Below are 23680 nucleotides of genomic sequence, written 5' to 3' on the forward strand. Positions count from 1 at the left end.
CCCAAAAGTGACACCATTTGGGAAATTACACCCCTCAAGGAATTTATCAAGGGGTATAGTGAGCATTTTAACCCAACAGGTTGTTTGCTGAATTTAGTGGAATTAGGCCATGAAATTGAAAAGCTAAATTTTTTCCACCAAAAAGTTTAAATTATTTCATTTTCAGAAGGGATAAAAGGAGAAAAAGAACCCAGCAGTTGTAAAGCAATTTCTGCAGAGTACGGAAATATCCCATATGTGGTCATAAACTGCTGTTTGGAGACACGGCAGGGCTCAGAAAGGCAGGAGCACTATTTGGCTTGTAGATTTTACTGGATTGGTTTTTGGTCGCCATGCTGCATTTGCAAAACCCTGAGGTACCAGATTACTGTGGAAGCCCCCAAGAAGTGACCCCATTTTGATAAACTACACCCCTCAAGGCATTTATCATTTGCCTGGACATATGACAGGGTTTAGAAGTGAAGAGCACAATGCGCATTTGAGGTCTATTTTGGTGATGGTCAGAGCATTGGCCCACAATTGCAGGGCTCTGAGGTCAAATAGTAAAGCAAACCCCTTAGACGTGACCCTTATTTTGGAAACTACACCCGTTAAGGCATTTTAGGGGATGTAGTGAGCATTTAGACCTAACATGTGTTTTTTCATTAGAAATTAACGAGCAGCAGATGGTGCGGAGTGAAAATTCAAATTTTACGCTGATATCCCATTTTAGTGCACAATATGTTGTGCCCAGTTTGTGCCACTGAAGAAAAATACCTTATAAAATGTTAAGCGGGGGATCTCCCGGGTACGGCTATGCCATATATGTGGACGTAAACTGCCGTTTGGGCACGCTGTAGGGCTCAGAAGGGAGGGAGCGCCATTTGGCTTTTGTAGCGCATATTTTGCTTGGTAATCTGTTTGGGGTTTTACTCGTATTTCAGTTAATAATGTGGGGGAATACGTAAGCTGGCCAGAATACATCAGGGCATAATAAGAGGGTATAATAATGCGGTAAAAAAATAATCCACAGATGTGTGGTCAGTGTCGCACTGATAAATGGTGCCAGATGTTCTTCGCTTTTGGAACACTCTGCACATTTTGCGTTGCCATATTCTGAGAGCCAGAACTTTTTTATTTTTTTCTCCACTGGAGCTGTGCGAGGGCTTGTTTCTTGCAGAACAATCTGTAGTTTTCATTGGTACCATTTTGTGGTTTATGCAATTTTTTTGACCACTTTTTGGCAAGCAAGGAAACCAAAAACCATAAATTCTGACAATGTTTTCTATTCTTTTTAATTATTATTATTATTATTTTTAACAGTGTTCACCGAGGGCTATAAATGACAATTTTACTTTATTCTGCAGGTCGATACGATTACGGCGATACCAAATGTATAGTTTTTTTTGTGTGTTTTGCAGCGTTTGTACGATAAAATCGCTTTTATAAGTACTATTTTATTTTTTGTGTCACCATATTCTAAAAGCCATAACTTTTTTATTTTTCAGTCAAAAAAGCTGTGTAAGGGCTAGTTTTCTGCGGAACGGGACTGGTACTGTTTTGGGGTACATGTGACTTTTTGATCACTTTTTATTCTATGTTTTGGAGGGGTAGTGACCAAAAAAATTGTGATTCTGGAGTTGTTTTTTTTTAATCGATGTTCACCGTGCGGGAAAAATAACATTATAGTTTGGGTCGTTATGAATGCGGTGATACCAAATATGTGTACTTTTTTTTAAAAAAGCTTTCATTTTTTTCCCTATAATAAAAGACTCATAGGAAAAAAAGGCAGTTTTTCTTATTTCAACTTATAACTTTTCTACATTTTTATTAACAATTTTTTTTGTTCTACTAGGGGACTTGAAGGACTGTACCTCTGATCTTTTTTCTAATGCACTGCACTACCTACGTAGTGCAATGCATTAGAGCCGTCAGTCATTCACTGACGGCACGCCTATTAGGATCCGCCTCCGGGTGGGGCCTAATGGGTTTCAGTAAGTGGCAGACCAGGAGGCAATTGTTAGACATAGCAGCGATCGCGGAGATGCAGATTGCTTATAATCACTAAGATGCGGCGATCGCTTTTGATCATGGCATCTAAGTGGTTAATGGCACAGAGCGGAGCTAGCTACATTCCCTGCCGTTACAGCAGGGTGTCAGCTGTAACATACAGCGGACACCTGCGGCTGATGGTGCAGGCTCAGCTTCTGAGCCCGCGCCATCTTCTTTTTTCTTCTCCGTACTTGGCCGACAAGAGGCCAATATTAGGCATCTGGTTGCCAAAGCAGCCACCCGAACCCCGCGATTGTATCGTGGGGTTCCGATCTGCTGCTAACCCCATAGGAACAGAACTTGCTTTTGAGCGCTGCATCTAAGGGATTAATCGGCCGGATCGGGGGCTAGCTTCGTTCCTGGCCTTGCAGCAGTGATCGCTTTAAACTATCACTGCTTTAAAACTGTGTCTGCACAGTCGCCTGTTAACGCGATGCCATAATAGTAGGGCATTTCGCATTAACAGGCCAACGCCCATAACGTATAAGTACGTCATAGGGCGTTAAGGGGTTAATACTTTTCTATGGTCTATAAAATATGACTTAAGGAACAACAAGACAGGATGTCCAGGAAAGTTATGTTGATGTGAGATACAAATCACGTCAAGAGCTGTACACAAGTTGGAATAAATGGCTTTATAATGTCAGGCTATATCTGTGCTATACTCCAGTGGTTCAGGATGCATCGCTCTCCCCACCCTCCTATAATGAAGAATAAGTTGGAGATTTGTGAAGAAAGTGAGGACATGAAATAGCTTTTGTTTAAGGAAGACAAAGCTGCACACAAGGAGAGTGTATATGACCAATAGATACATATGGATAGAAACAAAGATCAGTAAGCCGCAGGTAGGGTCGCCACCAGGCTGGTAAGTCACCGGCCCAGCTGGTATTAACACGGGGAGGCCGGTGCCAGTAAAAACTTTTTACCAGCAATAGCTGTTAATTTTGCACAAGACTGTGAATATGAAGTCAGGTTACTACTTATATGGATTGGATACACCTACTTTGCCATGCCGCCCAGCACTTTTAAAAAGGTCAGCAGTCAGGACCAGGGTCAAGTGTGGTATTGGCGCCAGTGGAAGATGCAGCAGACTAGGCAGATACATTCAGCAGCTGGACATGTGCACACTGCTTGCCTGTGCAGCCCTGAAAGTCAACAGCAGAGGTCGGTGGAGGACACGGTTATTAGTCATTGTCTGCCTGAGGCTCCCAGACCTAATGCCCGATTTACACGAGCGTGTGCGTTTTGCGCACGCAAAAAAGTACGGTGCGCAAAATGCACTTAACAGCTGCGTGTGTCATCAATGTATGATGCGCGGCTGCGTGATTTTCACGCAGCCGCCACCATTATGACACTCCGTTTGGATGTTTGTAAACAGAAAAGCACGTGGTGCTTTTCTGTTTACATTCAGAGTTTGACAGCTGTTGCGCGATTCACGCAGTTCGCACGGAAGTGCATCCGTGCGACCTGCGTGGTTTTCACGCACCCATTGACTTCAATGGGTGCGTGATGCGCGAAAAACGCTGAAATATAGAACATGTCGTGAGTTTTACGCAGCGCACTCACGCTGCACAAAACCCACGGACTGTCTGCACTGCCCCATAGAGTAATATAGGTGCGTACGACACGCGTGAAAAGCACACACGTATATTACGTTCGTGTAAATGATGCCTAATGCAAACGAGGTGCGAGGTCATGCTTTCAACCACACCCACTTTTTTACCCGTATTTTGGTGTATTTACGCATGCTCAATGTGTGGGGATTTTTTTTGTGCAACTTGTGCAAAACTGTGGCAAAAAAAATAACAATGCAAAACAGTCATGTGTAAGCCTGGCCAGTAATTTTGGGTAAAAAAGGTAAAATCCGGTTTCAAAAATACCACCTGGTAACCATGTGGCTTTGATTAATAAAGAATTAACTAAAAAGAACCACAACCATTTTATTTTCTTGGTATGTCTTAATTTTCCTGGTAAGAGGATGAACCATTGTAAAAGTTACTTATGTAAATAATCAAGAACTCCAATATACAAGAACACATACTATGTATGCACATAAAGAGGCCTTAGCTGAGCAAATAGTAAGAATTATAAAAATAAAAAAATCACTGACTTTTTGGATTTTAGCTTCAACATGTGCCGGGTAAGTTTGCGAATTGTTAAAACTTTCACTTTCTTCACGTCTTTCCGCATCCTCACCACCTGTGGGTGTAAAGAAATTCCAAACAAGTATCATGAGTAAGAAGTAGTAACTGGAAAAAGCTGTGTTCTAATGCATCAGCTTAAATCAACAAGACATAGCTGTAAAAGGCAAAGGACTGCATTTAATAAACAGAATTGAATAGCCAACACTATGGCACTTAGTATAAGCCGCAGCTCAGTCATTTCAGCTCAATGGAGATCATTATGAACCGTTTTTTAAAGAACTAAAATCATAAATCAAAAGATAGCTTCAGTATTCAATGCTCTTTAAAAAATTGATCATGAAAAATTAAGTAACTTTACAACATACCATATTTTTCAGACAATAGGACCTTTCTGATAAGACGCACTCAAGTTCAGTAGGTTGAAAACAAATCTATGGCGGCGGAGGGGAGCACATGTGAAACTTGGGGAAAGGGAACCACAGTAAGACCGGACAGGATGCATGAGAGGAGCTGTGGCAGTGCTGGAAGGCTGAATTGGAGCCATGGATTGGCACGTGAGTTGGAGGACATTTAGTTACAGAGATAAAATCCAGAACAGGAACAAATTGCTCTCCAGCTCCCCCTCATTTCAGTCCTCCTAAGAGGCACAATGGGAGAACTGACATAAATACAGCATAAATACACATGGGACAGTACATGGTGGAGCAGTTCCACCATGTACTGCCTAAAAGGGGTTGTGTCATGAGCGATATTTATGGCATAGTAACAGGATATGCCATAAATGTCTGAGATACAAGTCCCACCTTTGGGATCCGCACCTATCTACCGAATAGGGGGTCTCCCAACCCTCTACACGAGAATCAATGCACAGCAGGATGCGTTTTTTTTTTTAAACAGCTTAGCTCACTGAGCTACGCTGTTTCCTTAACTCCCAAATAAGTGAATAGGAGTTAAGCAAACAGCGTAGCACAGCGAGCTACGTTGTTTCAGTCCTGCTGTGCACGGATGGCCCGCAACGGACGCCTCACCAGGTGGGATAAGGTCGGGAGAAAAGGTGTGGGTCCAAAAGGTGGGACATGCGTCCATCATGACACAACCCTTCATAGAACACTAAACTCAGAAAACACACAGAAATAGAGAAGATGAATGGAGGAATTGCTGGAATGGTGTTTTTTTTTTTTTTATTTGTTCCCAAATTGTCTCATATTACAATGAATACGGAGAAACATATAAAACTACATTTTCTCTGTGCATCCCAAAATGTCAGCCATGTCCCCCAATCTTCTCACAATCCTGTGTCTGTCTGCAAGACAATTGGCTGGAGCAGTAGCCTCGCCCCCTGCCCTGTCTGTAGTAGGATAAAGATTATTAAGCCCCACCCCTATGACAAAGCCCCAACCAAAAATGTTAGACCAGCAAGAAAGTAACCCGTGTTTTCTGCAGGTTTCCACAAGACGGTTTGTTTCAGGGGCATGCAGATGATCCTGCAGATTGACAAGAAGCGAGGAAGTTTATCGCCCGTTTACTTTTATCATTCATTTCTTTTATTTTGCTAAAAAAACGCGTCTTATAGTACACAAATACGGTCCCAGATCTCAGGGAGTGTAGGCAGCAAGTAACTGATCCCATCATTCATGAATGTATAAAAGAAGAAGTACATTGGGAAATTGCCCTAAGAAGCTGGATTCTCACACTTTTGCAGGGTGACTTATTCCCAGGAGCTTTATTAATCACAAGTTGCAACAAAGTTCGGCCCACAGAAAGAAGTATTCATCATTGCTGCTGTGTTGCCGATTCCCCAAATCATGTCCCTTCAAATGGTGATGAGTAAATGTTAGGTATGTGTAAGGCTATGTTCACATCTGCACTATGAATTCTGTTCCATTATAGGAGCAGAAAAACAAAATTAAATGCAGTGTCGGATCGGTCACATGTAGCACACCAACGGTGCCTGACAGACGGCATTGACTTTATTGGGGTCCTTTGGCTTTCCGTCATTTCACCAGAAAAATAGCGCAGCATGCTGCGCTATCTTTTCTGGCATTTTTGACAGAATCTGTAACAATGTGAACATAGCCTTATAATCACACCATGCTAGGTACGTTCCCTGGGAAGGGATGGTTCTTCATATACCTTTACTTGGAAGGGAGGAAAATTTTAATAACATCTATTTAGACTAGCATGCTACGCCACATCAACTTTAATTTCATGCTGTGAGTAAAAGTGCCTATACATATTAGCCAAACTCGCCGATCTAATGTTTATTGGGGCCACCCGACTCCCATAATCACCAATTGAATCTTTTATCTCCAGGTCCGATAACGTCCAGAAGCATTTTAACGCAGGTTAGTAAATTATATCAGCAGCCGCTTTTAGAAGGATCATTGATAGAATTACAAATTGAAGCAGCATAAAAGCCTAGTAATTGATGACAGATGACAGCTCCAATGAAATTATGAGAAGTAAATGATAAATGTTAATTTACTCTAAATGGCTTTTCTGTTTCTCTGGTATGTCATCTTTAAATTATTGGTCTAACCTCTGGGACCCCCTCCGATCCGGAGAATGAAGCGTTGCTTTAGTGCTCTGGCCCCTTTACATTTTTCTCCTTACAGCGAATGGGATCGTGCTGAAGTTCCCTGCAGAGCTGGTGACAGAGAGGGCTGCTGTGCAGTGAAAACATTGAAGGGGAAAATAGCACTAATCTAACAATGCGGGCCCTTCATTCTCAGGATCAGTGGGGATCCCAGATGTCAGACACCCACCAATTATAAACACTTTAAGTGCAGCAACTATTACAATGTAATCATGAAAATTTAGAGAATAGCCAGAACTTCTAAACACTACAGACCAAAGCAGAAAAAAAATAAAATAAAAAAAAAAGAAGGTCTTACAGAAAGCAAATAAGGTTATGGTTCCCACAAATAAATGTAACATTTATTCCAAGGCTCTGGAAAATGTAACTGGTACATATTGTCACTTTTCATAGAACGTTCCATCTTTGCTACGGACCAGAATTATTAGAACAGCCAGGTTTCTGTCAACTAATGATGACTATGGAGCTGTGCGAACGCGAACAGACCTATAAAGTATGATTTATTGACTTTTTTTTCTAGGGAAAACTGTAGCAAAACATACGTACATTGTTCTACAGGAATACAAATCTAGTGACAGACTATACATCAATTTGCATAATTTTTTTTCAAGTTTTGAAAGTGTCATTATTATATGAAAAAGTGGCCACGGGCATTGCACACCCCAATTAAATGAAAATGTATTACAATAGAAAGCTGTGTAACATACAATAGGTAGAAATTATTAGGCACAATATTATAGTGTACACCTATTTGACCTCTGTAAGCCTCAGATTTCTTACGAAATCCAACAGAAAGAAAATTGTGGCATACTAAGAGGTGTCCAAAAAATTAATGCACATTACGGTTTTCTCACCGTTTTTCCGCAAATTGCAGGAAAATACCCGACAGGGCTGCTTTGTGCAGGATCTGCAAACATGAGGTCACATGACTATGTGTAGAGGGCTTGTTACTGTTGAAAGACCTGCCCACATGACCATGTGGGCAGGTCCTGATGCCAGGGTGTAGAACAGCAAGCCTCCAGAGAGAAAAGTGTTAACTGTTATGAAAGTGTATGGGGTCTGGTCTGTATTAATTTTTAAGGGGTCTGTCCAGTTTGGGGGGTCTGGGGTTTGTATTTACGGGGTCTGGTATGGGGACTATTTATATACAGTCCTGGCCAAAAGTTGAGACTGACACAAATTTTGGTTTTCACAAAGTTTGCTGCTCCAGTTTTTATAGTGGCAATTTGCATTAAGTCTAGATCAGTATGAAGAGTGATCAAATGAAATGCAATTAATTGCAAAGTCATTCCTTGCCATGAAAATAACTTAAAGTGTAGCTAAACGTTCGACAAACTTCTGACATGTCAGAAGTTTGGATTGGTGGGGGTCGAAGAACGGAGACCCCCACCAATCTCTAGAATGAAGCAGCTAAAGCACTTGTGTGAGCGCTCAGCCGCTTCGTTTCTGTTTGGCTTTTTCCGGGGAGCCGATGTATCGGAGTACGGGCTCATAGACTTTCTATTGAGTCCGTACAAAGATACATTTATTTCTGGAAATAGCCGAAGAGACACGAAGAAGCTGAGCGCTCACACGAGCACTTCAGCTGCTTCGTTCTAGCGATTGGTGTGGGGGTCTCAGTGCTCGGACCCCCACCAATCCAAACTTCTGACACGTCACTATGACCGGTCAGAAGTTTGTCGAACGTTTAGCTACACTTTAATCACAAAAAACCCATTTACACTGCATTTCAGCCCTGCCACAAAACGACCTGCTATCATTTCAGTGATCTGGTTAGCCCGGGAGAAAGTGTTACCGAGGACAAGGCATCTGATATCACTCCATAATACTGATTGAATAAGAGCAGACTGGTTGCTTTAAAAAGGGGATGGTGCTTGAAATCATTGTCTTTGTCTGTTAACTATGGTTACCGCCAAGGAAACACGTGCAGTCATCATTGCTTTGCCTCAAAAGGGCTTTACAGGCAGGGACATTGCTGCTTGTAAGCTTGTCCCTAAATCAACCATTTATCGGATCATGAAGAACTTCAAGGGGAGAAGTTCAAATTTTGTGAAGAAGGCTTCAGGGCGCCTAAGAAAGTCCAGCAAGTGCCAGGATGTCTCCTAAAGAGGATTCAGCTACAGGATAAGTTCAAACACCAGTGCAGAGCTTGCTCAGGAATGGCAGCAGGCAGGAGTCAGTGCATCTGCACGCACAGTGAGGTAAAAGGCTTTTGGAGGCTGGCCTGGTGTCAAGAAGGGCAGCAAAGAAGCCACTTCTCTCCAAAAAAAATAATCAAGGACAGACTGACATTCTCTGCAGGAAGTACAGGGATTGGACTGCAGACTGTTTGGGACAACTGGAAGAATGATTGCCCGGAGAAGCCCCTCCATGAGTCCTGTGTAATGCCAATAGTAAAGCATCTTGAGACCATTCATGTGTGGGGTTGCTTTTCATCCAAGGGTGTGGACTCACTCACAATTTTGTCTAAGAACACTTCCATGAATAAGAATTGTATCTAAACATCCTCAAAGAGCAACTTCTCCCAACGATACAGGAGAAATTTGGTGATGAAAAATATATTTTTTCCAGCATGATGGAGCACCATGTCACAAGGCAAAAGTGATAACTAAGTGGCTCGGTGAACAAAATATTGAAATTTTCGGTCCATGGCTACGAAACTCCCCAGATTTCAATCCCATTGAGAATCTGTGGTGAATCCTCAAAAAGCAGGTGGACAAACAAACACAGAAATTCTGATAAACTCCAAGCACTGATTAGGCAAGAATGGGTTGCCATCAGTCAGGATTTGGCCCAGAAGCTGATATCCAGCATGCCAGAGGAATTGCAGAAGTTTTGAAAAAGAAGAGTCAACACTGTAAATATTGAATCTTTGCATAAACTTGATGTATTTGTCAATAAAAGTTTAAAAACTAATGACACTGACGCAGCAAACTTTGTGAAAACCAAAAATTTGTGTCAGTCTCAAAACTTTTGGCCAGGACTGTAGAATGTCTGTTCTAGGGTCCAGTTTTTAGGAGTTCTATATTTGTTTAGGGAGGGGGGGCCTGATCTGGGGACTGTAATTTAAGTCTGAAATTATTATGGGTCTTCTTTATGTAGGCAAATTAAATCAGGACGTAATAAAGCTTACGTTTGTTGTAGCAGTTTTTTAAATTTTTCTTTAAAAAAATAAAATTATATTTTTGTGAGGCTCCACCTGGGTTCTGAAGTAGCAAAACTGCACCCTAAACTTATTCAAAGCAGAATTTAGGAAGTTTGTAAACGCTTTAGGGGTTTTAACCGCTTCCCGACCGCCCACAGTAAATTCACGTCGGCGCTTGCTGGGCTCTGTGCAGCGCCAATGTGAATTCACGATGGGTGTTAAAAGCGCGATCCGGGTGTCTCAGAATAGCGCCGACACCCGGATCGCGCTGTTAACCCCTGCCTCTGGTCCCGGAGACATGATCGGGACCTGATTGGCTCAGGTCCTGATCATGTGATCGCAGGGAAAGTTTGTTGTAGCAACGAACTGGAAAGTTTGTTACTATAACAAACTGGAAAGTTTGTTGCTACAACAAACTTTCCCGGGGACCGATTGCAGGTGCTGCAGTCGGTTGCATGGCAAAACCGGAGGCAATACAACAGCCCCCGGGTCTGCCATGCACAGCAGCCTATGAGGACCAGCCAGAGGCCGGTCCTCATAAGCTTCCTGTCAGTGTGACTCTCAGCGTCACACTGACAGTTTATAATACGTTACACTACCTAGGTAGTGTAATGTATTATAGCAGCGATCAGTGCTGCAGGTCTTCAAGTAAAAAAAAAAATGTATAAAAAAGTTTTATAAAAGTGTAAAAACAAGTTATAAGTTACAAAAACAAAAAAATGCTTTTTTTCCTATGAGAAGTCTTATATTATAGGGAAAAAATGAAAATGTTAAAAAAAAGTACACATATTTGGTATCACCGCAATCGTAACGACCCAAACTATAAAACTATAATATTATTTTTCCCGCATGGTGAACACCGCAAAAAAAATAATTAAAAAACAATGTCAGAATCGCTATTTTTTTGGTCATCAGCCCTTCCAAAATATAGAATAAAAAAAGTGATCAAAAAGTCGCATGTACCCCAAAATAGTACCAATAAAAACTACAACCCGTCCCGCAAAAAACAAGCCCTTTGGCCCAATGCACACTAACCCGAAAATCCACTGTAGAATTGCGGCCCCATTCATTGCTTGCCAAAAAAAATTAAATAAAAAAATAAAAAAAAACACATGTACCCTAAAATGGTACCAATGAAAACTAGACTGTTCCGCAACAAATAAGCCCTCACACAGCTCCGGTGGAAAAATATAAAAAAGTTCTGGCTCTCAGAATACAGCGACAGAAATTGTGAAGTGTCCAAAAGCGGATAAGATCGGGCACCATTTATCAGTGCGACACCGGCCACATATCTATGAATTATTATTTATTTACCGCATAATTATACCCTCTTATTATGCCCTGCTGTACTCTGCCCAGCTTACATATGCCCCCACATTATAAACTGAAATACCAGCAATACCCCAAACAGACCTATCACCAAGCACAATCTGCGCTCCAAAGGCCAAATGGCGCTCCCTCCCTTCTGACACCTACAGCGTGCCCAAACACCAGCTTACGTCCACATATATGACCTTTTATATCTGGGAGAACCCGCTCAACTTTGTATGAGGTATTTGTCTTCACTGGCACAACATATTGTGCATTAAAATGGCATATCAGTGGAAAATTGTAATTTTCACTTTGCACCATCCGCTGCGCATTAACGCCTTCGCGCACCACGACTTAATAGCATATCGTGGTGCGGGGGTGGGGGGGGTTATATATGGAATAGGCTCATGCGCTGAGCACGCTCCATATTCTGCAGGTGTCACCCGGGACTAACGGACAGAAACAGCGATCGCGCGGTTACAGGTACCTGTAAAAATGACATTATACTGCAATACATTAGTATTGCAGTGTATTGTACCAGTCACCTAATGATCGCTCGTTCCAGTCCCCTAGGGGGGGGGGGGGACTAATAAAATGTGTGGGAAAAAAAAAAAAAAAGTTTAGTGAAAAAAAAATATATATATTTAAAGTAAAAAAAAAAACCCTTTCCCATGTTTCCTCTAAAGTAATGTAAAAAAATAAACAAATTTGGTATCGCTGCATCCATAAAAGTCCGAATTATGACAATATACCATTATTTAACTCGCACTGGGAACTCGGTAAAAAATAAAGAATTTAAACCGCCAAAAATTGCTGTTTTTTGGTCCCTTTAGTTTTTTAAAAAAAAAAAAAGTTCATAATAAGTGACCAAAAAGTATGTAAAAAATAAATAAATGGTACCAATAAAAACTACAGCTCGTCCTGCAAAAAATAAGCCCTCACACCGCTCTACTGACGGAAAAATAAAAAAAAGTTATGCCTCTTGGAAAGCAGAGGGAAAAAACTAAAATATAAAAGCAAAAAAATTGATCAGTCCTGAAAGGATTAATTTCTACAAAAAAAAACATTTATGACCACATGTGGGGTATTGCCGTACTTGGGAAAAATTGCTTTACAAATGTTGGGTGGCTTTTTCTCCTTTATGAAAATGAAAAAATTCAAACATTTTTGTGGAAAAAAATGTTGATATTAATTTTCACTGCCTAATTCTAATAAATTCTGCAAAAGACCTGTGGGGTCTAAATGCTCACTATACCCCTAGATAAATTCCTTGAGGGTTGTGGTTTCCAAAACCATGTCACTTTTGGGGGATTTCCACTGTTTTGGCCCCACAAGACCTCTTCAAACCTGACATGGAGCCTAAAATATATTCTAAAAAAAGGAGGCCCTGAAATCCACTAGGTGCTCCTTTGATTCTGAGGCATGTGTTTCCGTCCAGTACCACGCTAGAGCCACATGTGTGAGATTTATAAAAACTGCAGAATCTGGGCAATAAATATTGTGTTGCGTTTTTCTGGTAAAACCTTCTGTGTTACAGAAAAAAAAAATGTATTACAAATGAGTTTCAGCAAAAAAAAATACAATTTCAAAATTTCCCCTCTACATTGCTTTAATTCCTGTGAAACGCCTAAAGGGTTAAGAAACTTTCTGAATGCGGTTTTGAATACTCTGAGGGGTGCAGTTTTTAAAATGGGGTGATTTATGGGGTCTGTCTAGAACATAAGGCCCTCAAAGCCACTTGAGAACTGAACTGGTCCTTGGAAAATAGCCTTTTGAAATTTTCTTGAAAATGTGAGAAATTGCTGCTAAAGTTCTAAGCCTTGTAACGTCCTAGAGAAATAAAATAATGTTCAAAAAACTATGCAAATATAAAGTAGACATATGGAATATGTGAAATAGTACCTATTTTGTGTGGCATTACTCTGTTTTACAAGCAGATACATTTAAAATTAGAAAAATCATAATTTTTGCCAATTTTCTTAAAATGTTGGTGTTTTTCACAAATAAGCAACGAATTTATTGACCACGTTTTTCCACGAACATAAAGTACAATAGGTCACAAGAAAACAATCTCAGAATCGCTTGGATAGGCAAAAGCATTCCAGAGTTATTACCACATAAATTGACACGTCAGATTTGAAAAAAATGGGGCTGGTCTTCAAGGCCAAAATGAGCTCGGTCCTGAAAGAGTTAAAGGAATTAAAGGGACAGTTTTTAATAAAATATTATATGGACTTTATTTTTTCACACACAAAGTTTTTTTTTTATTAACACTTTCTTACTGTACTGGGGGCTGCCATGTTTTATTTCATCTGTGTATCGGTCTCTTAACGACACATACACAGATGGAATACGGCAGCACAGTGCATAGGACACAATGAACGGCTCCCGTCCATTACATCTGCCACCTGGCTCTATACTGCGCAAGCGCGGTTCAGAGCGACCCAGCATAGAAGCTGGTTTGTAGGGGGAAAGCCAGCGCCATTATGAAGACCGGACGCACTGCAGGTAAGGTGTGGGTGTCTCTCTGCCGGTCTCTCTCTCACAGCCCCCCCCCCCGCACACCTGCTGTAACGGTGTGTGTCATGTAAAAAGACGCCCGCAAAAAAGTAGTGCATGTCACTTCTTGGGACGTAGAAAAACAGCTCCAAAAAACGACCGTAAAAAATGCAGCTAAAAACGTGAGTTTGATTAAAAAAAGGCTGAAAATCAGGAGCTGTTTTCCCTTGAAAACCGCTCCATATTTTCAGAAGTTTTTTTTTAGTAAGCGTGTGAACATACCCTTAGCCTTTTGGTGTGTCCTATAGCTTCTGCTAGCTGCCATTTGTACAATCCCTCCCAAAATGGCAGCCAGACAATGCTTAGCAATTTGAGTACACCTTTTCCTGGCTTGTAGCCAAAAATAAGGAGGGGGGGGGGGGTGAGATTCCCTCCCACATTTACGCTAGCTGTGAGTCAGTCAGGTTGTTTTGTCTTATTCACCTTGCTGTAATTCTGGGAAGTGCTCCCTCTGGTGGCCAACATAGGAAAACATGTCAAATTATTATTTAATACTTTCCACCATGTGGAAGAAAATAGAAAGTAACTTACTAAAAAAAAAGAAAAAAAAAAAAAGTTTAATTGGCGACACATTCCATTTAACCCCTTAATGACCAGCCTATTTTAAACCTTAATGACTAAGCAATTTTTTACGTTTTTCCATCGTCCCATTCGAAGAGCTCTAACTTTTATTTTTGCATCGACATAGCTGTATAAGGTCTTGTATTTTTTTAATAGCACCATTTTGAGGTACATATTATTTATTGATTAACATTTATTAACTTTTTTTTGGGGGGGGGGGGGATCAGTGTCCGCTGCGTAAAACTCACGACATGTCCTATACTTGCCCGTGTTTCGCGCAGCACGCACCCATTGAAGTCAATGGGTGCTTGCAAATCGCGCCCGGCACACGGAAGCACTTCCGTGTGCAGCGTGTGATTCGCGCTCCAGTAATAAAATAAATGAATGAAAATAGAAAAGCACCTCCTGCTTTTAGGCTTGTAAACATAAAAACAGAGTGTCATAATGATGCCGGCTGCGCGAAAATCACGCAGCCAAGCACCATATACAGATGCCACACTGAACTTTTGCGCGCGCAAAACGCGTTTCATGCGTGTGCAAAACGGACATGTTCGTGTGAATAAGGCCTAAGATGTGCAAATGTATTTGTTTTTGCAAATATTCAATTTTAATCCATTTAGTTCTGTAACACAGCAAGTGTTCACAGAGGAACACAACTCAATATTTATTAACCAGATTCTGCAGTTTCCAGTAATATCCCATTTGTGGCCCTAGTTTGCTACTTGACAAACAGAAGCATCAGAAATGAAAGGAGCACCTTTTGGATTTTAAGGGCCGCCTTTTATTAGAATGTTTTCCAGGTGCCAATATAGGTTTGCACGGGCCTTTAGGTGTCAAAACATAAGGAACACCCTTCAAAACGACCCCATTTAGTAAAACTACACCCCTCAAGGAATTCATATTGGGATGTAGTGAGTATTTGGATCCCACAGGTGTTACAGCAAATTTATTAAAATTAAGTCGTAAAAATAGAGTTTGTTTTCCAATAATATTGTGGACCAGTACACTGGAAACCCCCCAAAAGTGACCCCCATTTAGGAAAGTACACCTCTCAAGGAATTGTAGTGATAATTTTGATCCTACAGCTTTTTTGTAGCATGTATTAGAATTGGGCTTGGAAGTTAAAAGCCAAATTTATCAATTAATATGTTGTTTTACTTAATATTTTTTATTTTCTCAAATACAATAGGGGAAAAAGCGACTCAAAATTTGTAAAGCATTTTTCTCCCGAGTATGACAATACCCAATATGTAGTCATAATCTACTGTTTGGACACATGACAGGGCACAGAAAGGAAGCAGCGCGATACAATGCCAGTTTTATGTGCCACACAAAAGATTTCTGCATGGCGCTATATGACTTTAGGCCCTGAAAGATTAACCCTTTCCATGTACCTATTAGGGTAGGTTTACACAGGGCAGATATGCTGCGATCCGATAAACGTACACAGCGTATCCACCCTGGACCACGCAGGGAATTCCGGATAAAAAAAACGCACCAAATTGTGGTCACATTAAACGTCATCCCAGGAGGTCGGGCTGCAGGACATCAGAGGGACACGTCGCCACGACTACGGGTAAGTATAGGCTTTTTTTTTTCCCTAGTTTCAATTTGCTGTGGGTTTATACCTCCCCATTGAATTCAGGAAAACCTGTAACAGAAAACCAGCGATTCCACAGCATAAATTGACATGTTGCGGATTTAAAAAAAACAAAAACAGACCGAACGTCAAGTTATGAACAGCTTCTCGGCAGATGTTTTATGCAGCGTGTGGATGAGGTTTGTTCAAATCGTATCCGTTCTGCTGCTACTGCATTACGCTGTGGATTTTACGCAACGCAATACGTTGCGGAAAATCCGTAGTATTTACGCTACGTGTGAACTTACCCTCAATGTCCAGGGTCCAGTCTGGCTTGGGAGATTCTGTACTGGTTCCTCATACTGGGACAGGGGTGCTGCTAATGCAATGTACTGTGCTCAATAGAAGGACATCCCTCGTCCTTATACTTGACACATTAAAATTGTTGCTGCATTGTTGATGCCCTGATCTCGCCCCTATACAGGGAGGCTTCTCTGATTCTTTTCTAACAATATCGCAGTACTTCTGGAATTCAAACACTTAAACGCTGGTGTAAAAATTATCCAAATAGAGGTGGTGAGCCTTGTCCAGCAGTGTGTGCACTAAATCCCACACTATTTTTCCTGTAACCCCCAAAAAGTGGGGGGGGATCTGGGGGGGTCAATTCTGGTGTCCTTCTCCTCTTAAACCTGTGGATGTACTCCTGATGACAGCAGCCATCACTATTCTGTCACTGTGTCATGGTGACAGTTTAAGCGGATGCCGAACATATACGGCAAATTGCATGAACCGCTTCTCTCCCATGGCCTACCCATACATCAGAAGGGGTACGCCATTAATAACCTCAGTGATAGCATGCCAAGGCGTGTAAGTGCGTGTATTTCTGCGTGGGGCGCTCATATTCAATACTGAATAAATCAAGACGTTTAGAATATTTTGTTTCCATTTTTAATCATTTGAATATTATTAACATGTCAATCGATCCCATAATTTCCACAATATTATACTCACTATACAAAGGCCAATAATAACACTATAAAAGGTCCAAATAATACCACATCCCCGTGACCACGTAGTGACTAAATAATACCGCCATACTGTTACGGATTAAAAACCACGGTGCGAAGACCAATATTACCACCATATAGTCGTAGATACCAGTCCTACACAGACTGGTATCTACTGGACTCAATTGTATCTGTGGCTTTAAAACGCAGATACAATTGACAGCGCTGGCGAGGAAAGGGAACCGTTCGTTCCCTTCCCTGCCATTCGGCATGTAAAACTGGACATACACGTCGATTATTTGCAGAGCACAAATAAGGAGAAGATAATTATTTACAGATAAACGTTTTATCTCAAGGTGTCCATACACATTAAATTGGCCAATGATCTAATGTGTATAAGGGGCACTCGACTCTCCCCAGTCAGGGATAAAAAGGATTGGGCATGTCGCCCAATCCTGGCAGCGGCTTATTCCGCTCTCCCCGTTGAAATAAACATGCACTCTTAGCCAAGTACACGTTCCTGGGGGAGTAGGGAGAAATATTTGTCGGCCGACATTTATTTAATGCACGTGGCCACCTTTAAGGTCCCCAAACACTTTAGGCCCAGTTCACATCGCATTTTGGCCCTACATTTAGCTTGTACGTTGGGAAGGCTGTTACTAGTGCAATGGATGAGCGGCACTACACTGTGACGAAGAAGCAGGCTGCCGTAAAAGACAAATACCCCAGCTGTGGTGAAGAAGTATAAACATTTTGATAACACTGCGGTACTGCTATATGCCTGGGATAAAATACTGGAGGAAGTATTCAAACAATGTACCAAGGAAATGTTTAGTTGCATGACTGTTAGGCTGACTTCACATGCCGCAAACAGGGATAGCGTTAGGGGGAGCAAACTAGGAAACTGCCCAGGGCCCCCTGCCAACTTAGTCAGGGCCCTAGACTCAATCGTATCTGCGACCTTAAAACGCAGATACAATTGACAGCGCTGGCGAGGTAAGAGAACAGTTAGTTCACTTCCCTGCCATTTGGCACTTTCTTGTGATGCAGGCGGAGTAGGCCTGTATCACTGGAGGAGACAGCGGCACGGGAACGGGGACAGGTGAGCGTGGCACTATCTACAGGGGCATTATCTACATGGGCACTGTGTGGCACTATTTACTGGAGGCAGTGTGGCACTATCTACAGGGGTATTCTTACTGTGTGGGGGCACAGGTGCTGAGGGGTAACTTTTATTGGGTAGAGCACCAAGGGATCATTATTATAGTCTGGGGCATTGTGGATGGCTAGTTTGTTTAGAGGATGGGGTACAGCTGGGTAGGTTGCTGGAAAAGCGAATAACCAACATGTCTGTGTGACAAATTCTGCAGAGACGAGTCATGGCTGGATGAAGTGGTCATGGTGGTCTGGGCCAGATGGAGAAGAAAAAGGAAAGTAAAATGACTAATGGGAGAAGTCATGGTGAGTCACTGGATATAAATGTGCTGTAATCACTTATATTGTCTGCAGAGTTTCTGTGTAGGACTGGTATCTACCACTATACGGTCGCTATATGGTGGTCATATTGGTTTTCGCACCGTGGTTTTTAATCAGTAACAGTATGGTGGAGTTATTCAATCGCTACGTGGTCACGGGGATGTGGTATTATTTGGACCTTTTATAGTGTTTTTATTGGCCTTTGTATAGGGAGTTGTTCAGTAACAGTATGAGGGTAATATTTAATCTCTGTATGGGAAGAATATTGGGTCCTGGTAAAGTGGCATGCTGTACTAATACCGCCTTCTCAATTGACTGCGTTGTTGATACACCAATTTAGTATTTTGGGCCACACTTAATTTTGCCCAAGCCTTCACTTTGTCTAAAACCAACCCGGATTGTGGATTTGCGGCTTTAATGCAGATCTATTTGCATTGCGAAGGGTAAAATCCGGATGTGCGAACTCAGCCTTACAGAGACTATGAAACCTACAGATACAACAGATATGCAAACTGAAGGTTATGATATGCTCTCTAAACATAGAAACAGAAGAGGATTGCAGAAAAAGACCACATAGATAAAAAGGGCAGACTAGATGAACTAAGGAAAGATATATGTTTATCGCAGGCATGTTCCATTTCACTTAGGCTACATTCAAACGAGTGTCGGCAACCTCTGACATGAAAAACTGAAGTTTTCCACGTCCGAGGTGCACCCGTGCGGGATGCGTGGTCACGGATCCCCCATAAACTAGAGTTATGGTGGGATGAGCGACATGCAGAAAAATAGGACATGTCCTATCTTTTCATGGACCCTTCACACGCTCCATTGAAACAACGGTCGTGTGAACGGCCCCATTGAAATTCATAAGTCTGTGTACTGTCCGTCACACGGACGAGGCACACGCTCGTCTGAATGAGCCCTGTTGATTTTTCCACCACATCTACTGGAGGCTTGTTTCAAGCATCTATTACTCAGTAAAAACATATTTTCTGACATTGCTGATCTTTCACCAACATATTTCTGATCATGTCCCCTTGTTCTTGTGTTTAATTTCTTATCAAAAACACTTCTTCCTCAATGTCATTTAAACCAATATTTAATGGTTTCAAGACTATACAAATTACATTTCTTTCAGTCTCTACTGAGAAGTTTAACGCTTAACACCTGCCACTATTTTTTTAGTCCGTTCTATTTTTTTTTATCACTGTCTTTTTGTAGGCGAGGTCTCTTACTTTACAATTTAACCTGGATGAGAGGCTCTATAACAGTGGTTTCCAACCAGCGACTTTCCAGCTATTGAAAAACTTCAACTCCTAGATTGGAGACCACTGCTCTAATAGTTAATTGTCAAAGTTGGGAATAGCCCTTTATGTCAGATCTACAGGATATGCCTTGAATGTCTGATAGATGCGGGTTCCGGCACTGGGCACGCACCTATATCGAGAACGGGGGTCATCCGACCCCCAAGCAAAACGGTGATCGAGTGTCCTCCGTTCTCGATACAGGTGCGGGTCCAGTGTATATGCCATAAATGTTTAAGATGAGGATACCTGTTTGCGTGACTACACTGACTTAGGAGCAGGCTGCCCTGAGCTCAGTAGTGAAATTACATGAATGAGGTAAGCCAGCGCTCCCACACTGAAGACAAGTGTAGAATAGGTATGCGAGACAAAGTGGCAGTGGGAATCTCTTCAAACTATTTTAGTCACAGTCTAGAGTCCGCTAAAGTCTACAGTAAATGGTTTACCCATATATTAAGAAGCCAGCGTTAAATCAAAACCTTGTAAAACTATTCAGAAACCTGCTCTGCATAGATGAGGCTGAAAACAGAACTGTACACAGATGAGTTCCTCCGGTTAGTTAATACCGGAGTCATGTTCTAAGATTCTTTCTGGAGTGAAGAATTGCCTTACAGGATAAGCTATTCAAAGATGGCACTAGAGTTAGTTTTCTTCGTTTTGGAGGAAAGTAATTTGTAACCGTAAATTGAAAATCATCATCTTCTTGATGCAAATAAAACAGACTTGACCGTAAACCTGAAAACTTATCTTTGGATTTAAAAAGGTACTTCAGAGTGAATATGGAGGTATCCAGTTATGTGTAATCATGTTATTCTATACATTCAGTAGCTAAATTTAGGGGGGTGGTCGGGGGGTTAGACCAGTCCCCTCTCTAAAGACCTTCAAATTTCTGTGGTCATTCAAAAAAAAAAAAAATGCGTGGGGTTTTCATTAACTATAATTAAAGCAAAATAAACATGAGCAACGTTGAAGAATAAGACCTTAATTCCAGTCATTGGATATGAATACATAATGGGACAGTAATGTATTAGAAGCTATAAAAAATAAATATTGCTTTTTGGTGTCTCTTTCACATAGAATATATATTTGCCAAAAGCATCCAGGATTACAAAATAGATTATTGTGTTTGGACATGTCATAACACCAAAATAAAATAAGCAAATATCCAGCCAAATAACTTAAGATGGAATGTTCAGAAAGCTTTCTAGGCATTAACCCAATGTGAAACTACAGATAATCAACTCCGTTAGGGTATGTGCACACACAAAATAAAAAACGTCTGAAAATACGGAGCTGTACAAGGGAAAACGGCTCCTGATTTTCAGACGTTTATTAATCAGCCGCGCTTTTCGCTGCGTTAACGGACGTTTTTGGAGCTGTTTTTCTATAGTCAATGAAAAACAGCTCCAAAAACGGCTCAAGAAGTGACATGAACTTCTTTTTCGCGGCCGTTTTTTTACGTAAAAAACGCCCCGTGGAAGAGAATGCCGTTTTCCTCATTGAAATCAATGGGCAGATGTTTGGAGGCGTTCGGCTTCAGATTTTTCAGCCGTTTTTCGGGCGTTTACAGCCCGAAAAACGGCTGAAAACACTACGTGTGAACATACCCTTACTATAGCACTGAAAATGCAGTCAGTCAATACTACAAACTGCAAATAAGGGACAGTCTTTTTCAGATAGGGCATCATATTAACCACTACCCGCACCTTGACGTAACTGCACGTTAAGGTGAGCGGTAACTTTGCGCACCTTAAGTCTGTACTTTGACAGTTAACCGACGCCCGGAACTACACCGCAGCGGCTTTTAAGTGTGCAGGGTGTCTCCCCTGCATTCCCTGTTGCCGATCAACAGCCCATCGCCACTGATTTAGTCAGTTAACCCTTTAGATGCGGCAGTCGATTGCAATCGCAGCATTTAAGGACTTTCGAGCAGATCGGAAGCCCCCACATGAAATCACGGGGGCTGCCATGTATGGAAGCCTATGAGGACCAGCCGGAAGCTAGTCCTCATAGGCTTCCTGTCAGATTGACTGTCACGTCACAATGACAGTTAGGGCTTATTCAGACGAACGTTGCGTTTTTGCGCGCGCAAAAAACTCGGCGTTTTGTGCGCGCAAAAACCACTTGACAGCTCCGTGTGTCATCCGTGTATGATGCGCAGCCACCATCATAGAGATGAGTCTAGTCGACGTCAGTCACTGTCCAGGGTGCTGAAAGAGTTAACTGATCGGCAGTTAACTCTTTCAGCACCCTCGACAGTGAATGGCGATCACAATATCGAGAAACCTGTTAAAAAAAAAAAAGTTCGTACTTACCGAGAACTTCCCTCCCGGCCGTTGCCTTGGTGACTCGTCCTTGGTGACGCGCCTCTCTTGACATCGGGCCCCACCTCCCTGGATGACGCCGCAGTCCATATGACTGCTGCAGCCTGTGCTTGGCCTGTGATTGGCTGGAGCTGTCACTTGGACTGAATTGTCATCCCGGGAGGTCAGACTGGAGGAAGAAGCCGGGAGTTATCGGCAAGTCAGAACTTCTTTTTTTTTTTACACGTTCATGTATATTGGGATCGGAAGTCACTGTCCAGGGTGCTGAAACAGTTTAACTCTTTCAGCACCCTGGACAGTGACTATCTCCTGACGTCGCGTACCGGAAATTTTTTTGCCGGGTTCGGCCAAAACGAGTTCGGCCGAACCCGGTGAAGTTCGGTTCGGTTGTCCGGGTTCGCTCATCTCAAAGACACTCCGTTTGGATGTTTGTAAACAGAAAAGCACGTGGTGCTTTTCTGTTTACATTCATCCTTTTGACAGCTGGTGCGCGAAACAGGCAGTTCGCACGGAAGTGCTTCCGTGCGACCTGCGTGGTTTTCACGCACCCATTGACTTCAATGGGTGCGTGATGCGCGAAATACGCGGAGATATTGACCATGTCGCGCTTTTTGCGCAGCGGACAAACACTGCGCAAAAAGCACGGACTGTCTGTACTGCCCCATAGACTTGTATTGGTCTGTGCGTGGCGCGTGAAAACCACGCAGCCCGCACGGACCCAATACACGTTCGTGTGAATCCACCCTTAGAATACATTACACTACGTAGCGATCAGAGCTGCAAGCCTTATAGTCCCCTAGTGGGACGAGTAAAAAAACACATATTTGGTATCGTTGTGTTCGGAACCACCCAAACTATAAAACTCTAATGTTATATTTCCTGAACGGTGAACACCGCAAAAAATAAAAAAAATAAAAATAAAAAACAATGCTCAGAATCTCCCGCAAAAAACAGGCCCTCACACAGCTTTTTTGACTGAAAAATAAAAAAAGTTATGGCTCTCAGAATATGGCGACACGGAAAATAAATTATTTTCTAAAAAAAAAAAAGTTATTTTAATGCGCAAATGCTACAAAACATAAAAAAAATATACATACATATGATATCGCCGTAATCGTATTGACCTGCATAATAAAGTAAAATTGTAATTTATAGCCAAGGATAAACGCCATAAAAAAAAAAAACGAATAAAAAAACATTGTCAGAATTGATGGTTTATGGTCACCTTGCTTGCCAAATATTAAATAAAAAAAGTGATCAAAAAAACCGCATGTACCCCAAAATGGTACCAATGAAAACTACAGATTGTCCCTCAATAAATAAGACCTCACACCGCTCTAGGGATGCACGATGAATCGAAACTTTGATACGGTTTCGATACCGTGCACCCTCAAACTGTTGGATACCGTTATTTCATGTATTTCGATATTAAGCTGTGCATCTGCACAGCTCAGTATTGTAATACAGGAATGTATGAGAGCGGGGCTGCGGATGCGATACAGCCATTGCCCCGCTCCTAAGAAGTTCGCGTGGTCAGCATGAGGTGATGCAACCAGCGCTGCACTAATGAGCGGCTGCACTGAAGACAGAAAATTTCTTCAGTGCCTGCGCCGACGCATTACCTCATGCTGACCGCGTGCGCA

At 41.9% G+C, this 23680-nt stretch overlaps 1 protein-coding gene across 2 annotated transcripts in view; it reads right to left on the bottom strand.

The window, feature by feature from the left end:
- Positions 1-23680, bottom strand: part of SRFBP1 (serum response factor binding protein 1) — a 139010-nt gene that overhangs the window by 87049 nt on the left and 28281 nt on the right. The window contains exon 2 of one of the 2 annotated variants that reach the window (XM_075854806.1): positions 4142-4230. The exons of the other annotated variant lie outside the window; for it this stretch is intronic. Within the exon in view, the coding sequence (XP_075710921.1) occupies positions 4142-4230 (89 nt within the window). The remainder of the gene's footprint in view (positions 1-4141; positions 4231-23680) is intronic. 2 annotated transcript variants of the gene reach the window in all.

Source organism: Rhinoderma darwinii, chromosome 1 (assembly GCF_050947455.1).
Source record: "Rhinoderma darwinii isolate aRhiDar2 chromosome 1, aRhiDar2.hap1, whole genome shotgun sequence".
In the NCBI taxonomy this organism is placed as follows: Eukaryota; Metazoa; Chordata; class Amphibia; order Anura; family Rhinodermatidae; genus Rhinoderma; species Rhinoderma darwinii.